Source organism: Peromyscus leucopus, chromosome 10 (assembly GCF_004664715.2).
Source record: "Peromyscus leucopus breed LL Stock chromosome 10, UCI_PerLeu_2.1, whole genome shotgun sequence".
Lineage (NCBI taxonomy): Eukaryota > Metazoa > Chordata > Mammalia > Rodentia > Cricetidae > Peromyscus > Peromyscus leucopus.
Window position 1 is genome coordinate 59,753,153 of NC_051071.1, and position 16,567 is coordinate 59,769,719.

General features: G+C 46.0%; 1 protein-coding gene and 1 long non-coding RNA gene across 4 annotated transcripts in view; one reads left to right on the forward strand and one right to left on the reverse strand.

The window, feature by feature from the left end:
• Nucleotides 1-298: 298 nt before the first annotated feature.
• Nucleotides 299-12,676, reverse strand: LOC119088650. The gene is made up of 2 exons (XR_005092337.1): nt 12,309-12,676; nt 299-886 (listed from the first exon to the last, which is right to left on the reverse strand). It is a non-coding gene; the product is annotated as an uncharacterized LOC119088650 (long non-coding RNA).
• Nucleotides 12,677-12,773: 97 nt separating this feature from the next.
• The window catches only part of Slain2 (SLAIN motif family member 2), a 57,097-nt gene continuing 53,303 nt past the window's right edge, over nt 12,774-16,567 (forward strand). The window contains exon 1 of one of the 3 annotated variants that reach the window (XM_037209086.1): nt 12,774-13,518. In XM_037209086.1, coding sequence (XP_037064981.1) covers nt 13,127-13,518 — 392 coding nt within the window. In that variant the 5' untranslated portion in view covers nt 12,774-13,126. The remainder of the gene's footprint in view (nt 13,519-16,567) is intronic. The other 2 variants (XM_028860701.2, XM_028860753.2) reach the window with 2 other exon arrangements.

Below are 16,567 nucleotides of genomic sequence, written 5' to 3' on the forward strand. Positions count from 1 at the left end.
TTTTTTTTTTTTTGGAAACAAGGTTTCACTATGTAGCCTTGGCTAGCCTGAAGCTTGCTGTGTAGACCAGGCTATCCTTGAACTCAGAATTCCAAAGAGATCCACCTGCCTCTGCCTCCCAAGTGCTGGAATTAAAGACATGCCCCACCACACCTAGCTTTAGTTACTTTTCTTGAGAAAAACATGATTTACTTTCTAGAAGATAATTTGGAAAACAGCATTCATGTGTGTTTCACACGGCAGCATGGAGAACAATTTAAATTCTTGGCAAGGACAGCTTTGAAATAATTGCTAAAAATAGCTTCTTGTTTTTTTTATTTCCAGTTTGTTTTTCAAAGAGTATGTTGGGCAAAGGGTGGAACCCACATTTTTCCTAAATAGAGGACTCTACGGTGTTTTGATTCTGGTGATAAAAGCAAACCATGGAACACTAGGAGCAAGCACACTGTGCCTCCCTGACAAACCGTTCCAGGTGTTTTTATGATAATCGTAGGTGAATTTGAATTTCCGGTGAGCCAGACCTCTCTGGAAACTGAGGTCACACCGTCTTACAAAACAGAGGTCAAGGTCCCCGGAATAAGCTGCATGACTTCTGACTCATTGCTGTGGCAGGAGAATGAGTAAACAAGTCAATGGTGTGTTTATTGTTTCTGCAGGTATCACATGTTGTCTTCTGTGGTGAAGCCGTTCCGTGTGGACCTGGATCAGTGAATTCACTTCATAGAGAATCGAGGAGAACAGGTGGACACTCCAAGGCCTGCAGCTTTAGGAAGAGGGTTCTCTATCAGTCACAGAACCAGGATTGCAGACCTCAGTGAAGACTGAGCATTTAGGTGCCTCCTCCCCGATCAATGACGATTGGTGCTTTTTCTTTGTCTGTCTGTCCCTGAAATTTATAAAGATAACTCCTATAGTGTTTTGGTTTTTTTTTACTCCCCCCTCTCTTATCTGTTTCTAACCTAGGAGAAAATAGGAGCTACTTTAGCCCAACTTGGCAGGAGAGCTCACCTATGATTGAGAATTAAACAGGACAAGTTTGAACTATTTTTCAAGGGAAAAAACAGGGTCCTTCCACCGGGGCCCATTTGGACTACGGGTAAGACATTCATTAGAAAAGTACAATGACGTCACAAGGCCTTGTTCCTTACCGTGCTTGTTCAGAGCATGAAATGCTATCCGTCGGTTATCACTGCTGGACGATTTAAGTGTTGGGGTGGTAAGATTTAGTACAGTACATTTTAAAGTGTAGCAATCAGAGCAGAAACCAAGCTAAGGATTTAGTACAGGGATGTGACAGGGCACGTCTCCATCTGTAATGGCTGATTTGGATTGTCAACTTTATGGGACTTGGAATTACCATGGAGACAAACCTCTGGGTATGTCTGTACAGTATCCAGTCAGGATTAATGGAGGTCACCAGCTATAGGTGACAGCATTCCTCGTGCTGGGGTCCTGGGCTGAACAAAAGGAGGCCATGAGCTGAGCACCAGGCTTCACTCTCCTTCCTTCTTGACTGTGGTTTTAGTGTGACCGGCAGGCAGCCTCTAGCTCCTGTGACCATGCCTTCCCCACTGCGATGGACAGTTCCCTCAAACTGTGAGCCAAATGACCATTCCTTCCTCGAGTCAAGTCTTCCAGCGATATGTAAAGTAACTAATCCACTGTCAAAGCTAACTGTAAAACAGTCAGGTTCATTTTATATCTACATTTTTACATTTAATTTCCCGGGACTTCATTTTAGTGTATTTTATTTTAAAAAAAAAATCACTCATGTGTAGATGGGCAATATAAATTAAAAAAAAAACAAAACAACTAGGTCTTACCACAGACAGCTGTAGAGCCCTGCTTTTACTAGAAAGCCGTAATTAACCCTTGATCTTGGACAAAAGGCAGATAATAAAGTCATAGTTATTCTACTAAAGCCACCGTCATCTACCATTCTTATCACCCTTAGGAGCTCACTGAGCTTGACCGTGCAGAAGGGCTACAGGTCACCTGTATCCGCTGGAGGTGTTGACTACCCTATATCGTGGAGAAGATGCCGAGGCATCTGCTGAAGCAGACGTGCTATACTCCCTGTCTGCCCATGCGCACTCTGGGAAATGCTGCTGTTTCGGCTCTCTTCTGAGTCTGACCTCAGTTGATGATACCGCAGTGGACTACTATGACTCAGCCGGCTCACATGTGGGGCTAACATCATGTCACCCAGGAACCTGGAATGAGAACACTGGATGGCTAACCGATTAGATCACAGCAGGCGCATGAGCCGAAATGTCAACACTTGCTGCACCAGCAAACCAAAAGCCACATGCCAGCTGATGTTTGCAAGGGAATCACGAGGAAGCAGAGGGCTTGAGACGGGGGAGAGGAGAACAGGGCAAGTGGCAAACAGGGGAATCCTGTCAAAATGTAAATTAGGGTCTGTTAGAAGCACCCTTAGAATCTGGCACCGTCATCTTACTGCCTGAGGGGTCCCATAGGATCTTCCCTTCTCATCGGCCTAACTTCATTCCCTCCAACTCCAGGTTGGCCTTGTGAACGTTTCTTTTCCTTTAGGGGAACACGCTATTGGCTGAGGACTTTGAGGTCGGCTGTTCTGCCGATGCTGATGGTCCCTTCCCCGACATAACTTGTTTCCTCGTCTCCAATGTTCCGGTGGATGCTGGGAGTGTGGGTCAGTGGTAGAACTCACCTTCTGAGGCCGAGAGAGGCCCTGGTTAGATCTCTGGTCCTGACTGCCTCTCTGCTCAGGTCTTGACCTCCACTCTGTCTGAAGCCCTGCCCCCACTCATACCCCCTCCCTGATTTACTGTTCTTCATGGCATCATCTCTGTGCCCTTTACGTCCCCCTTTCCCTGTCCGGTCACCATATTTATGAACTTTGAGTATTGCAGGTGGTGTTTGTTTTGGTTTGTTTTTCACTCTTTGGGGGCCTGCTACCCAGCTCCCGAATAAATGCATGGAGATTTGTTCTTACTTATGAATGCTCAGCCTTAGCTTGCTTCTTTTTAGCCAGTTTTCTTAATTTAAATTATCCCGTTTCTCTTAAACTAGCTTTTGCCTCTGGGCTTTGACCTTTCTTTTCCTTCTCACTCCGTGGCTGGCTGTTGACTGGCCCCTGGCATCCTCCTCTCCCTCTTCTCATTCCTCCCTCTTCTCTCAAGCCTAGATTTCTCCTGCTATTTATCCTCTCTGCCTAGCAACCCCACCTATCTCTCTCCTACCTAGCTATTGGCTGCTCAGTTCTTTATTAGACCAATCAGGTGTTTTAGGCAGGCAAAGTAACACAGCTTTACAGATTTAAACAAATGCAACATAAAAGAATGCAACACATCTTTCATTAAACAAATATCCCACAGCATAAAAAACAATGTACCACATCTTAAACTAAGATTCCACAATAGAGCACATTCTTCCATTGCCTCATTTTATAAACACATATGTATTTTTTTCTTTTAATTTGCCCTATTTTTTTTTCCAGACAGGTCTCTCCCTGTAGTCCTGGCTGGCCTGGTACTCACTAGACCAGGTTAGCCTTGAACTCACTTTCTGCCTACCTCTGCCTCCTAAGTGCTGAGGCTAAAGGGGTGTGATATCATACCCAGCTCCGTTATGGTTTTGATCTGAAGGGTAGCACACTGCAGACATGGCTTTGACCAGTCAGTCATCCGGGAGATACTGAAAGTCTCTCTTTCTTCACTGGGCCATTGTCCCCCCTTGTGTGGGAGATCATGGCTTCACCATTAGTCGCTCACACTGATAGTCTTTGTGCTGCCCTTTGTCTTTTGCTACAGTTTAGATTACTTTCGACTACATACTCTTTGAATGAAGTCTTGGACTTAAGCTTTATGAATATCAACCCATTCATCCTCCTTTTTTTTTTTTTTTTTTTTTTTTTTTTTGAGACAGCATTGTGTAGCTCTGGCTGGTCTTGGACTTGCTATGTAGATCAAGCTGGCTTCAAAATCACAGGGATCTGCCTACCTCTGCCTCCCAAGTGCTGGGATTAAAGGCATGTGCTATCATTCTTTTGTAAATTAATATGATTAAGGAGATTTTTCTGCTCATTATAACTGAATGATGGTTATGGTCCTTAACTGTCCCTATAGGCTAATTTTAAACCACACTGAGGAAAACTCTATGTCAGGTGGAAGAAGTTGGTTTCTGTGCCCATGTCTCCCTCCCCCAAACAGCCTTTTATTTTCTTCTTGTCACATTGCTTACATGTGACTTTTCACCTGTTGGTTTGTATATTTTTATATACGATCTGCATATATCTCCTAAGTGGACAACAGGTCAACTCAGATGAAGAAACATATTCCTATGACCTTTATCATCTCTGGTTCCCATGAGTGTATATACCTTGAACTCGTAACCAATTGCAGAACGAATAAATATAACAGGTTAATCTAGAACATACAGTATCCCTTAAAAAAATCCCTGTAATGCTTCATGTGACACACATACAAAAAGGGATGTTGTAAAGAGCTGGATATGAAAATATTAAATTTATAAGAAAAACTATAGGACATTATAAGGAAAATATAAATTTTTTTTTATTTGTTTCTTGGTTAATGACAGGACTTAACCTTTAAACTCTCTTAAACCCACAAAAAAATGAGTCCTCCAGCACAGTGTTTTGGATCCTTGTGAAAAGTGCTTGCCATGGTTTTCTCATGGCACCAGTCCTGAATGGAGCCCTTCAAGGGATGTTTCATATTCTTGCCCAAATATAATATGCATAGTCAAGCCCATTGCTATAGCCATGTGGAAGATCTGGCAACCACATTGTTCTGCTCAGAAGGAATTTCTGTTTCTTCATGGGCTAGTGGCCTGTTAACCTTTTGACTGGGAGGAGGAGATGTTTGTTATGTGGTCATGCTTTGCCTAGACACTGACAAACCACGCCACTTTTGGAAGGACCTTGTGCAACACTATGATGTTGTTCTGGGTGCATCAGAGGTGAAGAAATAGAAAGGCATCTTTATTCTGCCAGTTGGGGAGGATGGGGAATTCGATGCATCTCAATGTAGCAATTTCATCTTTTTGGAGGGTGGGGTTTGAGACAGGGTTCCTTTGTGTAGCCCTGGCTGTCCTGGAACTAGCTCTGCAGACCAGACTGACCTCGAACTCAAAGAGATCCACCTACCTCTGCCTCCCAAGTGCTAGATTAAAGGCATGCACCACCACTACCCAGCTATAACTCCATTTTTTGAAAGCAAGACATACATCGGGTTATCCTGTAGAACGTAGAGCCCCCTCCCAGCTAGGTTGCTCACAGCTGCTACCATGATAAACCCTGCTGCCGGTGCACAGCAATATTTTGGTGGTTGGCTCGAGAGCTTTCTATACACCAAGATCTGGGGCCAAGACCCAGACTCAAGGGATTCTTATGGCAAAACTGCTGAAAGCTAAATCTGACTTAAGGTTGACCGGATAGCTGCCTTCCTGATGCTGGCTGGAAATAAGGGTAGGGGGAAAAACTCAAAGATTCAGAAGTATTGTGTGAGATTAAAAGGAGTCAAACCCTTCAGTAATACTTGCAGGCCGCTAGACCAACAGTCTGTTTGGACTGTAGGCTACTACTTCAAGTAGCTGACATTAAAAACGTGCTGATAAAAGACGGACCACCTGTGCTACCGTCTACTACTCAGGTCTTCCCTGCCCTGCCCCAAACCCTCGTTTCTCCAGAGTAGACTGAAGATCTGAGGGCTACCTGTTTTCTGGGAGCTAGGGGAAATGGAAATCTGTTTGGACTCAGGCAGGTTTGCAGATTGGCCCTTCGTTCATCAGATCTGGTTATTAATCTGTCCCAGTGCTAGAAGCCACCTTCCAGAGAACAGCCTCCCTGACCCCTTAAATGAAACTGTATGACCCACAGTTCTTTGTACAAAAGACAGCTGACAGCGGGGCAAGAGTAGCACATGCTTTTCATCCCAGCACTCAGGAGGCAGAGACAGGTCTCTGTGAGTTCAAGGCCAGCCTGGTCTACAGAGCAAGTTCCAGGACAGCCAGGGCTACAGAATCTCAAAAAAACAAAAGCCAACCAAACAACCAAACAAAGACATCTGACTATCACTACTTGGTTTTGGCCTTTGCCAAGAATTACTGTTATCTAGTATTGAACTGTATTGATCCTCACCACATCCTTTCCTGGTGCTATGCTTTGGCTTTTGGTAACTGTCTATCTCAATCCAGGATCTACTCAAATTTTCGTTCTCTGGTCAGACTTCTCCATTGCCCTCTTCTTACTCTGCCGATTGAAATGGTGCTGCAGTCCTGAGTAAAATCTGTCCTATAAACTCCATAGAGGCGGGGCCCGTTCACTAGCCTTTCTAGTGAGAAACTGATGTGAAAGCTTCATTTCATCAAGCCACCAACTGGTAGGTTGTCCAGCCTTCCCCTCTCTTGCAAGAGCCTGGAATGTAGCCCCAGTCAATGGCTTCTAGGAAGTCTTTTGAACAAGACACAGAGGGATTGCCTTCCTCCCTAAGGTCCTGGTTGTTCCAATGTGTTGGATCTTAGAGGTGCTGATAAATCAAACTTGGCAAGCTTGCTTTTGGAGCAAGAAGCCTGAGCTTTTGGATATTACAAAGTCATTAACTCTTAAGTTCTCAACATTGTCCCCAAAGCCCACATCAGACAGTAACAGAGATACATGCAATCTTCTAAATAAAAGAATGGTAAGCTCATCATAGACACTGGCAACCAGGGATTGTGGGTGCGGACTTGGAAGTCAGACTACTGATTTCATACCCAGCTTTGTTGCTACCTGCCGTGGTTTCCTGAGAAATCTGTGTCTGTTTCTTCATTCTTCAGTGATCTATCGCATCCCTAAAACAAAGTCCAGTTTTACATTTTAAATCCTAGGTCAGGTTGCTGGGATTCACTTTATCCTTGGAGAGTCACATAACTCCTGGCAAGTTTCTCCCATCTTCATAGTTCTCTATAACATCTAGGAATATTTAGTTCAAATTTCACTTTTCAAACTCACTGTCCTCCTGAAATACTACCACCTAAACAAAAGAGGAAATACTGTCATGTGACAACTTTATCTTTCTGTTTGCAGCTAAAAGGGGATGGGTAGGCAATAAAGTATGGTTTCCTTTTCAACGAAGACAGCAGCTTCCAGCTGGTCAAGAACATTCTCTGCTTTGATCATACTTCCTACTCCCCACCAATATAAGGCACATGTGTGTCCTCCCCCCATGTCTAATAGGGGATCAGTCTTTGGCCAGAGGCCCTCCCTAGGTATGTGACATACGCCACTATGGCCACTTTTGAGGTACTCCACAATTGTAAGACCTGATGGATGCTCACTGGAAAAACTCTACATTTAGATTTTTGGTCCTCTTCATTTTAGGCCCAAGATTTCAACTCTGAGTCTCTCATATAATTAACTTTGAAATTTACTGGAATTCTGGGCAAGTTCAGAACTTTAATCCCAGCACTCAGGGGGCAAAAGAAAGCACATTTCTTTGAGCTCAAAGCCTGTCTGATCTACACTGTGAGTTCCAGCCAGGTCTGGACAGTGAGGCTTTACATGTTCCTGGGGGGGGGGGGGGGGCTGGGCTTGGCGGCACACACCTTTAATCCCAGCATCCTGGAGGCAGAGGCAGGAGGATCTCTGTGAGTGCAAGGCCAGTTTGGTGTAGAAAGGGAGTTTCAAACCACTTAGGGCCACAGAGTGAGACCCTGTCTCAAAACACCAAAATAAATAAGTAAATAAGAGTTCCTGGATTCTAAGATATTTTTCCCAAAGAGGCCCCTGGTAGACCAAAGAGAGACACATCTGGAGGAAAGACACTGGTGAGGGACAGATTCTAGAAGTCAGGGGGAAATGACTGGCCAAGTGTGTGCAGTGCAGATAAAGTGGAAGCCCTTGATAGTGCAGCTGAGGCCAAAGAATTTGAGAGGGTTTTTTTTTGGGGGGGGGGAGCCCACAGAGGTTTCTAGTGAGATCTGAGCTTGCTTTACCCAACAGGGCTGCATAAGGGGATGGATTGACCATGTGCATGGTGATTTCCAGGTGTTTGGGTGTGCACTTGGCTGTGCTAGGGGGAGGTCTTTTGCTCCACCCCTTGGCGTTCCTTTACAAAGCTCTTAGATGAGACAGAAGGGGCTGGTGGATGTTGATCCAGGCCCTCCCGAGGCTATCCTGTGTCTCTGTCTCTTTCACCTCTATATTGTTATCTAAATCTCTTATCCCTCAACTCCTCAAGAGTACCCTGGGGGAAAAAGATGGAGGTGTCCCCCCCCACATTTAAAAAAATACTTATTATTTTTTATTTGAGACAGGATCTTACTGTGTAGTCCTGGCTGGCCTCCACTCAGACACCCACCTGCCTCTGCCTTCCTGAGCAGTTTTTAAAACAAGGACAGATATTTCTGTAAGTGCATAGCAGTTTCTGGACTACTTTTGGGTATGTGCCCCCTACCACAAGCCATGATTTAGGACTGCTAAGTGCCTTTAAGCCATTGAGTCGTGGTTTTCACTCTTCATACTTGTCGTGGTTTGGAATGATTTCCACTTTGTCAGGGCTTTCGGTGGAGCAAACAAGCAAGTAGGAGCAAGTCAGAGAAAGGACCACACCTGCTTAGAAGACAGCAGCTCCTTCATTCAGCAACAAAGCGAGCTTATCATGGGAGGTGATACCTGAACAGCGTGTTGGGATTGCCGTGGTGTCTCTGTCAGACACCCACTAGCTCTACCCCTTCTACCTACTGAGAGTCACTTGAAGATCAGTTTTGTTGTTTTTTTGGCTGGGGATGTAGCTAAGTTGGTAGCGTGCTTACCTAGCAGGCATGTGAAGCCCTGGCTGCATCCCCAACACTACATAAACCCGGGCATGGTATTGAACACCTGTAATCTCAGCACTCAGGAGTGGGTGGGGAGAGGACCAGGAATTCGAGGCCATCCACTGCTACATAGCAAATTTGAGGCTGGTCTGGGGGAACATGAGAGCCTGTCTTTTTTTTTTTTTTTTTTTTTTTTTTAAAGTGACCTTACACTTAAACCAACACTTCTGAGTCACCAGAGAAGAGTGTTGTAAGTAACCTGAAAGAGGAAGGTTGTCGTAATGTGGCAGAGGGAAAGAAAATAAGTCTTATTATCTCCTCACTTCTCAGGGAGCACCCAAGGCTATCTCCTCAGCAATTCTGCAGGGCTGCGGGCTCTCAGGACATGGGGTATGACCTAGTTTTAAAGGTGATATATGTGGTATGGCATGCTGCTCTTTCGGAAGGGGAAAATGTCGATTAAAAACCAACTGTCCAAAACAATTAGGAATTTCTAGTCTAATGATTCAAGGTATAACCAACACATCTCTCTGACATTCTATTTTGGGAGGCTTCACTTGACCCACATGCATTCATTTGACACACATTTACTGGCACTTAGTACATACCAGGCACTCTGTTACAGTCTGGGGGGTGCAGTGGGGGTGTTTCTGCAATTCTACTGGGGAGAGATCTGCAGAAAACAACATCAAAAATGTATCTGATGGGGAAAAAAAAAAGCCCAAGATCAACAGTGACAGGATGCTATTTTGTGAGGGAGCAATAATGAAGATAGTGAACCTAGGTGACATTTGGGTAGAGACCTAAATCATGAGAGACCTAAGTCATGTGACCTTCTGGATGACCCAAAGATCCTAGCTAGACGAATCTGCGGGGGGTACAAAGTCCAAACATTGTACGTGTTTGGCTTTTTTGAAGACCATCTAGGTTAGTGAGGACAGAGTTGGAGGAGGGACGGAAGAGTGGTGGTCCAGAGCAACTTGCAGAAGTTACCAAGTATCCAAAGCCAAGTAGGTCAAAGAGACTTTGGAGTTGAGTATGTTGGGAAGCAACTTCTGGGGAGGCTTCTGACAGTGACTTGACTTACAGGAAGGATCTTCTGGCTACTGTGTATCAGGCTATCAGTAGCAAAGAGTGAAGAGCAGAAACCAGAGGGGGACCTAATGAACAAAGGCAACTTGAACTAGAGGTCTGACATTCCAGCAGCTGGGAGGTATTTAAACCTATTCTGCAGGCAAGGCAGCAAGACCTACTTAAGGAATGGATTTGGAGGGTGAAAGGATATGAGTGCTAGGGATTATCACACAGTTTGGGGCCTAAACCTAAAGAAAGAGCTATCTTTTACTGTAATAGTGTAGTATAGGACAAAGAGGACTCTGTGTGTCTGTGTGGTGGTCTTATACATCTGTCTGTATGGATTGTAACTTCAGCCCTGTTGTTGCCTTGAGACAAGGTCTCTCTATGTAGTCCTGGCTGTTTTGGAACTTGCTTTAGAGACCAGGTTGGTCTCAAATTCACCGAGATCCTCCTGTCTCTGCCTCCAGAATTCTAGTATTAAAGGCATGTACCACCATGCCCAGCTAACTTCAGTTTTTGAAATACAAAGTTTATTATAGGTAGAGTCAGAGAATCAGGAGTTCAAAGTCATCCCAGACTCCTAGTGAGTTCTAGGCTAGCTGGAGCTATATGAGACATTGCCTCAAACAAACGAAGCCTATTAACCATCAACTGCCCAGAGCAGTACCTGCCGTATACTACACACTTAATATTTATTAAATTAAAAACCAAGGTGTAGTAAGGACAATGGATTTAAAAATCTAAGCATATCTTCTATGAATTTCTGTGTATAAGTATACATAAGCATATATATTTTATAATCATGATGATTCACCAGAATCCTTTACTTCTTGATAATAGATTCAATATTAGAAATCAGTCAATTCACACATTCTGACAAAAAGTAAGGCCCAGATTAAAGGGGGAAAAAGAGAACTGATGTTCAAGGAACACATTCATGATACGAGGAGAACTTGCCAGCAGACCTCCTGGTCCACAGATAACTGTTCTGTATTAGGCCTCCTTCTCTCAAGAACACTGATGCTAACTTCATAATGTTAACTGAACTTTTCAAGAAACGTATTTAAAGAGTTCTTTAGAAACTGGCTAGTTGGACTCCATGTCACAAACTGTTAATGTAAATGAAATACTGTGATATGTGATGTAGTCTCAGTGGTGGACTCTACAGCAATGAATTCAGGTATGTTAGGGACAACTGTAGCATTTAATGTGCCTCATACAGATAATACATTTTTGTTTTACAAACTTCTGTTAGCAAGCAAAGGCATCCTTTTAAATAAGTCTGTGTAGCTAGGAAAATACTTGTACTCAACAGAAAACTTTAGCATACTCAAATTACTTCTTTTGCTATCTATCTGGGACTTGACCTGTCAAAACTTACAATTTTAGCAAAACAGGCATTGAATGTCCACTTTGTCAGACACCGTCCTGCACACGGCAAGGAAAACAATGATTCCTTTTAATCAGCTATACAGATCAAAACAAAGACTTGCTAGAAAAAAATGCAATTAAAAAATACAAATATCTGTAGCCTGCGACTGAGGAGGTGGTGTCAGAGCAAAGAGAGTAACTACTTCCAGGGTTGGGGGTGGGCATAAGTTTTTACGGAAAGTAACCAAATGTGGTAGGTAGGATATTCTAGGCAAGGGAAATACAGCACAGAGAGGCCGAAGGATTTAAGTCGCCATGAGTCCACACCCAAGTATAATAAGACTGGTTCGGTGTTAGCTTAGGGTGGAGGAAGCAATAGAGTCAACTGCAAACACCAGCCAAGTAGTTGAGAAATTAGGCGCGTTTAGCTGCTTACCGTATAGGCAAGTCAGCTCACAATTGACTGCGGAACAGTGAGCCAACGTGATGATGGAAACAAAGCATTTCAATGTTGTTTGCAGTTGCTGCCCCAGTTCGCGTTACAGATGCCACCGAAGGCAGAATTTTACATTTACGACCCCTCAACATTCTCTATTATCTGTCAACGGGTTGCTCAAGTACTTTTCATACACAATTAAAAAAAAAAAAAGTCAAGGGGGCACACTCCTTTAATCCCCAACGTTCGGGAGGCAGAGGCCGGGGGATCTCTGAGTTCCGAGCCAGCCTAGCCTACAGAGCGAGTTCCAGGCCATCCAGAGACACGGAGAGAAACCTTGCCTCGAAACAAAACAAAAAAAGTCAAGACATACTATTAAAAAGTCTTTGGGGGGCAGAAGGAGGAGCCAAGGGATACAACGCGCATTCATTAACGTTGAAAGATGAATACAGAAGTGCCTTTCACCTCCGGCTTCTGTCAGCGCTGTAAACCTTAAATCGAAAAAACAAAACAAAACAACCCCCTCCACGTGCTCTAAGGGATGAGATAATGCCTTTAAAAGTGCTTAGCGCGGTGTCTGGCCCGTAGTAAGCACAACTCAACAAATTACGGTTATTATTTTGACCTTCGAGCTCCCTCAACCATTTGGGATTCGCGTTCTCATTTTCAGGGGGAAGGAACGGGCCACAGATGGTCTCCGGGGCTGCCGCCAGTCTCCGGTTTCAGGTAGCAACCAACTCGGCAATGCCAAACACACCAAGCGAACCGTCCACGCGGCCAGGCGGGGCCGCCGGTCCTCGAGCCTCAGCCGCCCGCCTCTCATCACAGACGTTTCGGGGGGCGGGGGGGCCTCGCCCGAGCCCGGTTCCATGTCTCCGTCCCGCCCGCGATTAGCCTGGGATAGGGCAAGCGGCCAGGGAAAGCCACTCCAGAGCTAGCCCGGCCCGACCCACCCACCTTCGCCTCCGGAGCCCACCACACCCCTTCCGGCTGGGGCCCCGCCCCCCCACGGTGGGCCCCGCCCCTCCAGACCTCGTGACTCTCGCGGGCCCCGCCCCCGGCCCCGCCCCACCGCCAGCCCCGCGCCCTCGTCCTTTCAGCCCGCGGGCGGCCACGTCCTCCCCCGCGACGCTCTGAGGTCACCGACCGGGCTGGCCGGCAGGGGGCGGAGGGACGGAGGGAAGATGGCGGCCGAGGCCGGATATTGGCGCCGCCTCCCCCAGTCGCGGAGCCGGCGCAGATGAGGCGGCTCGGCTGCGGCCAGCGGCGCTTCGCAACCCGAGCCGGGGGGACCCTGGCGGTGGGGCCTGGCCCTGCTCTATGCCGGCGCCTCGGCTAGCGTGAGCGGCGGCGGTAACGCCTCTCTCTCCCCCACCCCCTACCCCACAACACACCCCGCGCTTGCCCTGCGGCTTGGGTGTCGGAGCGGGCGGCGCGGCCGGCATGGAGGACGTTAACTCCAATGTGAACGCGGACCAGGAGGTGCGGAAGCTGCAGGAGCTGGTGAAGAAGCTGGAGAAGCAGAACGAGCAGCTGAGGAGCCGCTCGGGAGCCGTGCAGGGCGCAGGCCTCCTCGGGCCCGGCAGCCCGGCTCGGGCCGGCGTGTCCACCACCCCTTGCTCGGGCGCGGCGTCCCCTCGGGGCTTCCCGCTGGGCCTGGGAGCCAAGGTGGGCGGCGCGGCGGGCTCAGGCCTGCGGAGGACCAGCAGCGAGGACCTGCGGGACGCCACCTCCTTGCTGGCGGCGGGAGAGGGCAGCTTGCTGGACGAGGTAGAGCCGCTGCGGCCCGACGAGCTGGAGCGGCTGTCAGGCTGGGAGGAGGAGGAGGAGAGCTGGTGAGTTGCGGGGGGCGCCCGGGCTGGCCCGGCCGCGGGGTGGAGTGGGGTGGAGGGGGGTGTCCCCCCGGGGAAGCAGGGTGGCGGGGACACTGTTTTTGCCTGCTTCTGCTGCGGGCAGGTCGGCTGGAGTTGGTTCGAGGCGTGCCTTAGGAAGGAGTCTGTAGCTAGTTCTTCTCTGGGTTTGTGGAACCTCTGGGTGCTGGACCCCACTGGACCCAGATGGGGGGGATCTGTGGTTTGGCACAGCTCCGGTGGGCCCGCATGCTCAGAGCACTTAGTGGTAGCAAGCTGCTTCCTAGGAAGGGATCCTGCTTTGTGTGAAAGACTGGCTTGGGGGTGGTGGTCTGGGCATTTTGGATGTAGGGGGGCGGTCTCCTTCATGAGGTAACACCAGGTGTCGGGACATGACAGAGTAGCAGTCAGTGTTTTGGACTGGAGTGAGAGGGGTATGTTTGTGGGGAGGCCGGGTGAACGACACTCCCCTTTGGGTAGTGGGGGTAAAGCTTGCTTTGTGTGCGGAGGGCAGAGAAGGGATGGGGCTGCTTTGTGTGAAGTCGGCGGTGGAACGGTGGAAGGAACCCTGAATTTTATTTTTGAAAACAAGAACTGGGTCTGACATAATTTCGGAGCCCTGAAGCAGTAGTTATCAAAGCCGACTGTCATTTCCATGCCGTTCTAGAGGCAGAGAAAGTCCTATTTCAAAATCCAAACCAGAGCTGTAATTGTCATAAGGCACCTCTTGATGAGCTTGTGACCCCACACCTTAAAGTCACACTTTCATTAAATAGAAAGGACATGAGAGGCTTTTATTAGACTTAAAAACATCTGCGAGAAATTGTCTCCATAATTCATCTCTTTTGAAGTCTTAACTTTTAGCTAGAACGTTTACACTGTTGACATTAAAACTTCGATGAAGTTGAAATCACTCACGGACTGGTATCCAGGCCCAGAACTTTGAAGTATTGTTAGCCTGCCCTGGGTGCAGGCCCTAGGTTTGGCACTTAAAGGTTTATGACCTTGAAGAAGTTACTTTGAGCTTCACTTTTGTCCTCAGGAAAATTATCACTCTTAACATCTGTAGAGTTTTGAAGATTAAATTAGATAATCCATGTGTACTTTTAGTGCCAGGCTTGGCATACAATAAGTTCTCCTGGACTGGGTACCCTTAAGCCTGGTTATTTAAATCAACACTATTTAGTGAGTTTACGTGTGATCCCTGCTGCAAGAGATTCTGAAGATTCTTAAGTGCTGATGCCTGTGTGTCAGGCGGTGGCGGTCATGTTGAGGAGAGCTAAGTCTTAGGCGATTAAACAAGGTGGGATGTATACAGTGAGGTGCTGATGAGAGAGAGAGAACAGGAATACTGACAGTGAGCAGCATTGGTCCAAATAATGGGCAAACTTTCAGAGAAGGTAGAAATCTGAAGGTGAGAATTGGGAACTGCGTTTTATGTTCTGACAACTACAATAAGTATTTCAAACTCATACTTAGGACAATATAAATGACAGAGGTATTCTTATGTTATTGCCTAGTGATACCAAGTATTATTAGAGTATAGTAGTTACAGCTTTCCTGTTAGTGAGACTCACTGCCCTCTGAAGGAATCCTGTGTATGTATGCACTTTCAAAGAACCCAGAGTCATCCAAGTATCATGACATCTTTTCCAAGGGATGATGAGAGCAGTGCTCATGATAATGAGGATTGACAGCACTCCTCAGCCCATTGTAGATGTATTGGTGGCCCACAGTGACTCCTCCAAACACCAAGTCTCTAGCTACTTTGGTTTCTGAGCATGTATTTGTCCAGGTAAAGCATATAGTCTTAGAAAGGCAGGCCAGGAGTTTGTTTTGACCACCTGATTCCTGCTTACTGTTTTTTTAAATCTGGTTTTGTGTCTTGGTACTATAGATATCTTATGCTTTTTCCTGAAAATACTTATGTGAAATTAAATCTGAAATTCAGTTAATCTGAAATTAAAATCTGACCCTGGGTTTGATCTTAACCACAATAGGTCAGGGGAGAGCTAGATAAAGAAATCTTAGTTAAAAAGCCTTGGGATGTGTCTTGAGTAGAAGGGTGTGGCTGTCAGCAGCAGTAAGAGTCATGGTAAAGTTTGCTTTCCTAGCAGGTCAGAAACTGCCTTCCAAAGCTTGTTTCTATTGCACATCATTTTCATCTAGAGACATTTTTGCCCCTAGCATATATGCCACAAAATGCGGAAGGTCGGAGTAGGTGTTATGTGGAAAAATAACCTGATTCTGGAGAAAAAGTAATGTAAGGGAAACTGGGCTCATCAAAAATAACAGGTTTCTTTCATGCTGGGTTTCTTTGAGATGCAGGTGTGTACTGGCCATAATAAATCTCTAGGGATTATGGTTGTTCCCTAAACTTAATTGAGTTCCCAAGGAACTAGCTACCGTCTCATCAAACGCACATAGGCAATAGTGCTGGGCAGCTTCATGATACAAAGTACACAACCAGTACACACCTGTATGTGAATGACGGGATACTTTTACAATGAGTGGTATACTTTAATATTTTCTATTCTGTTGTATTTCTTTGGTGGGGGGAAATGCTAGTTACTACTAGACTGATTCCAGACCCACTAATGGGTTGCAACTTTCAGTCTGAAAACTTTGCTCTTATTACTCAGAAAAGTCTCAGAAAGAGAATTAAGATGATTATGTATCGTAGTGCATTAGGTGATGTGGTGGGGGTGGGAGGAACTTACAAACATTTTTGCATTTAATTAGATTTAATGTTTATATATTTATAAGGTAGGTATCAATTTTAGTGTAAGGAAACTTAATCTATCTTGGCGTCAAATAACACACACAGTAAATGATAACGCTAAGATTAGAATCCAGCTCTTCATATATTAAATAGACATTTTCTTCAGAGTAAATTTGGATATTAGATAATATAATTCTCTAGTCCTTCGATGGTAATAATAGTAGTAGTAAAAGAAGGATTTTTTATTGAGACAGGGTCTTATCATATATTTTTGGTTGTCCTGGAACTTGTAGGCCAGGCTGACCTCAAACT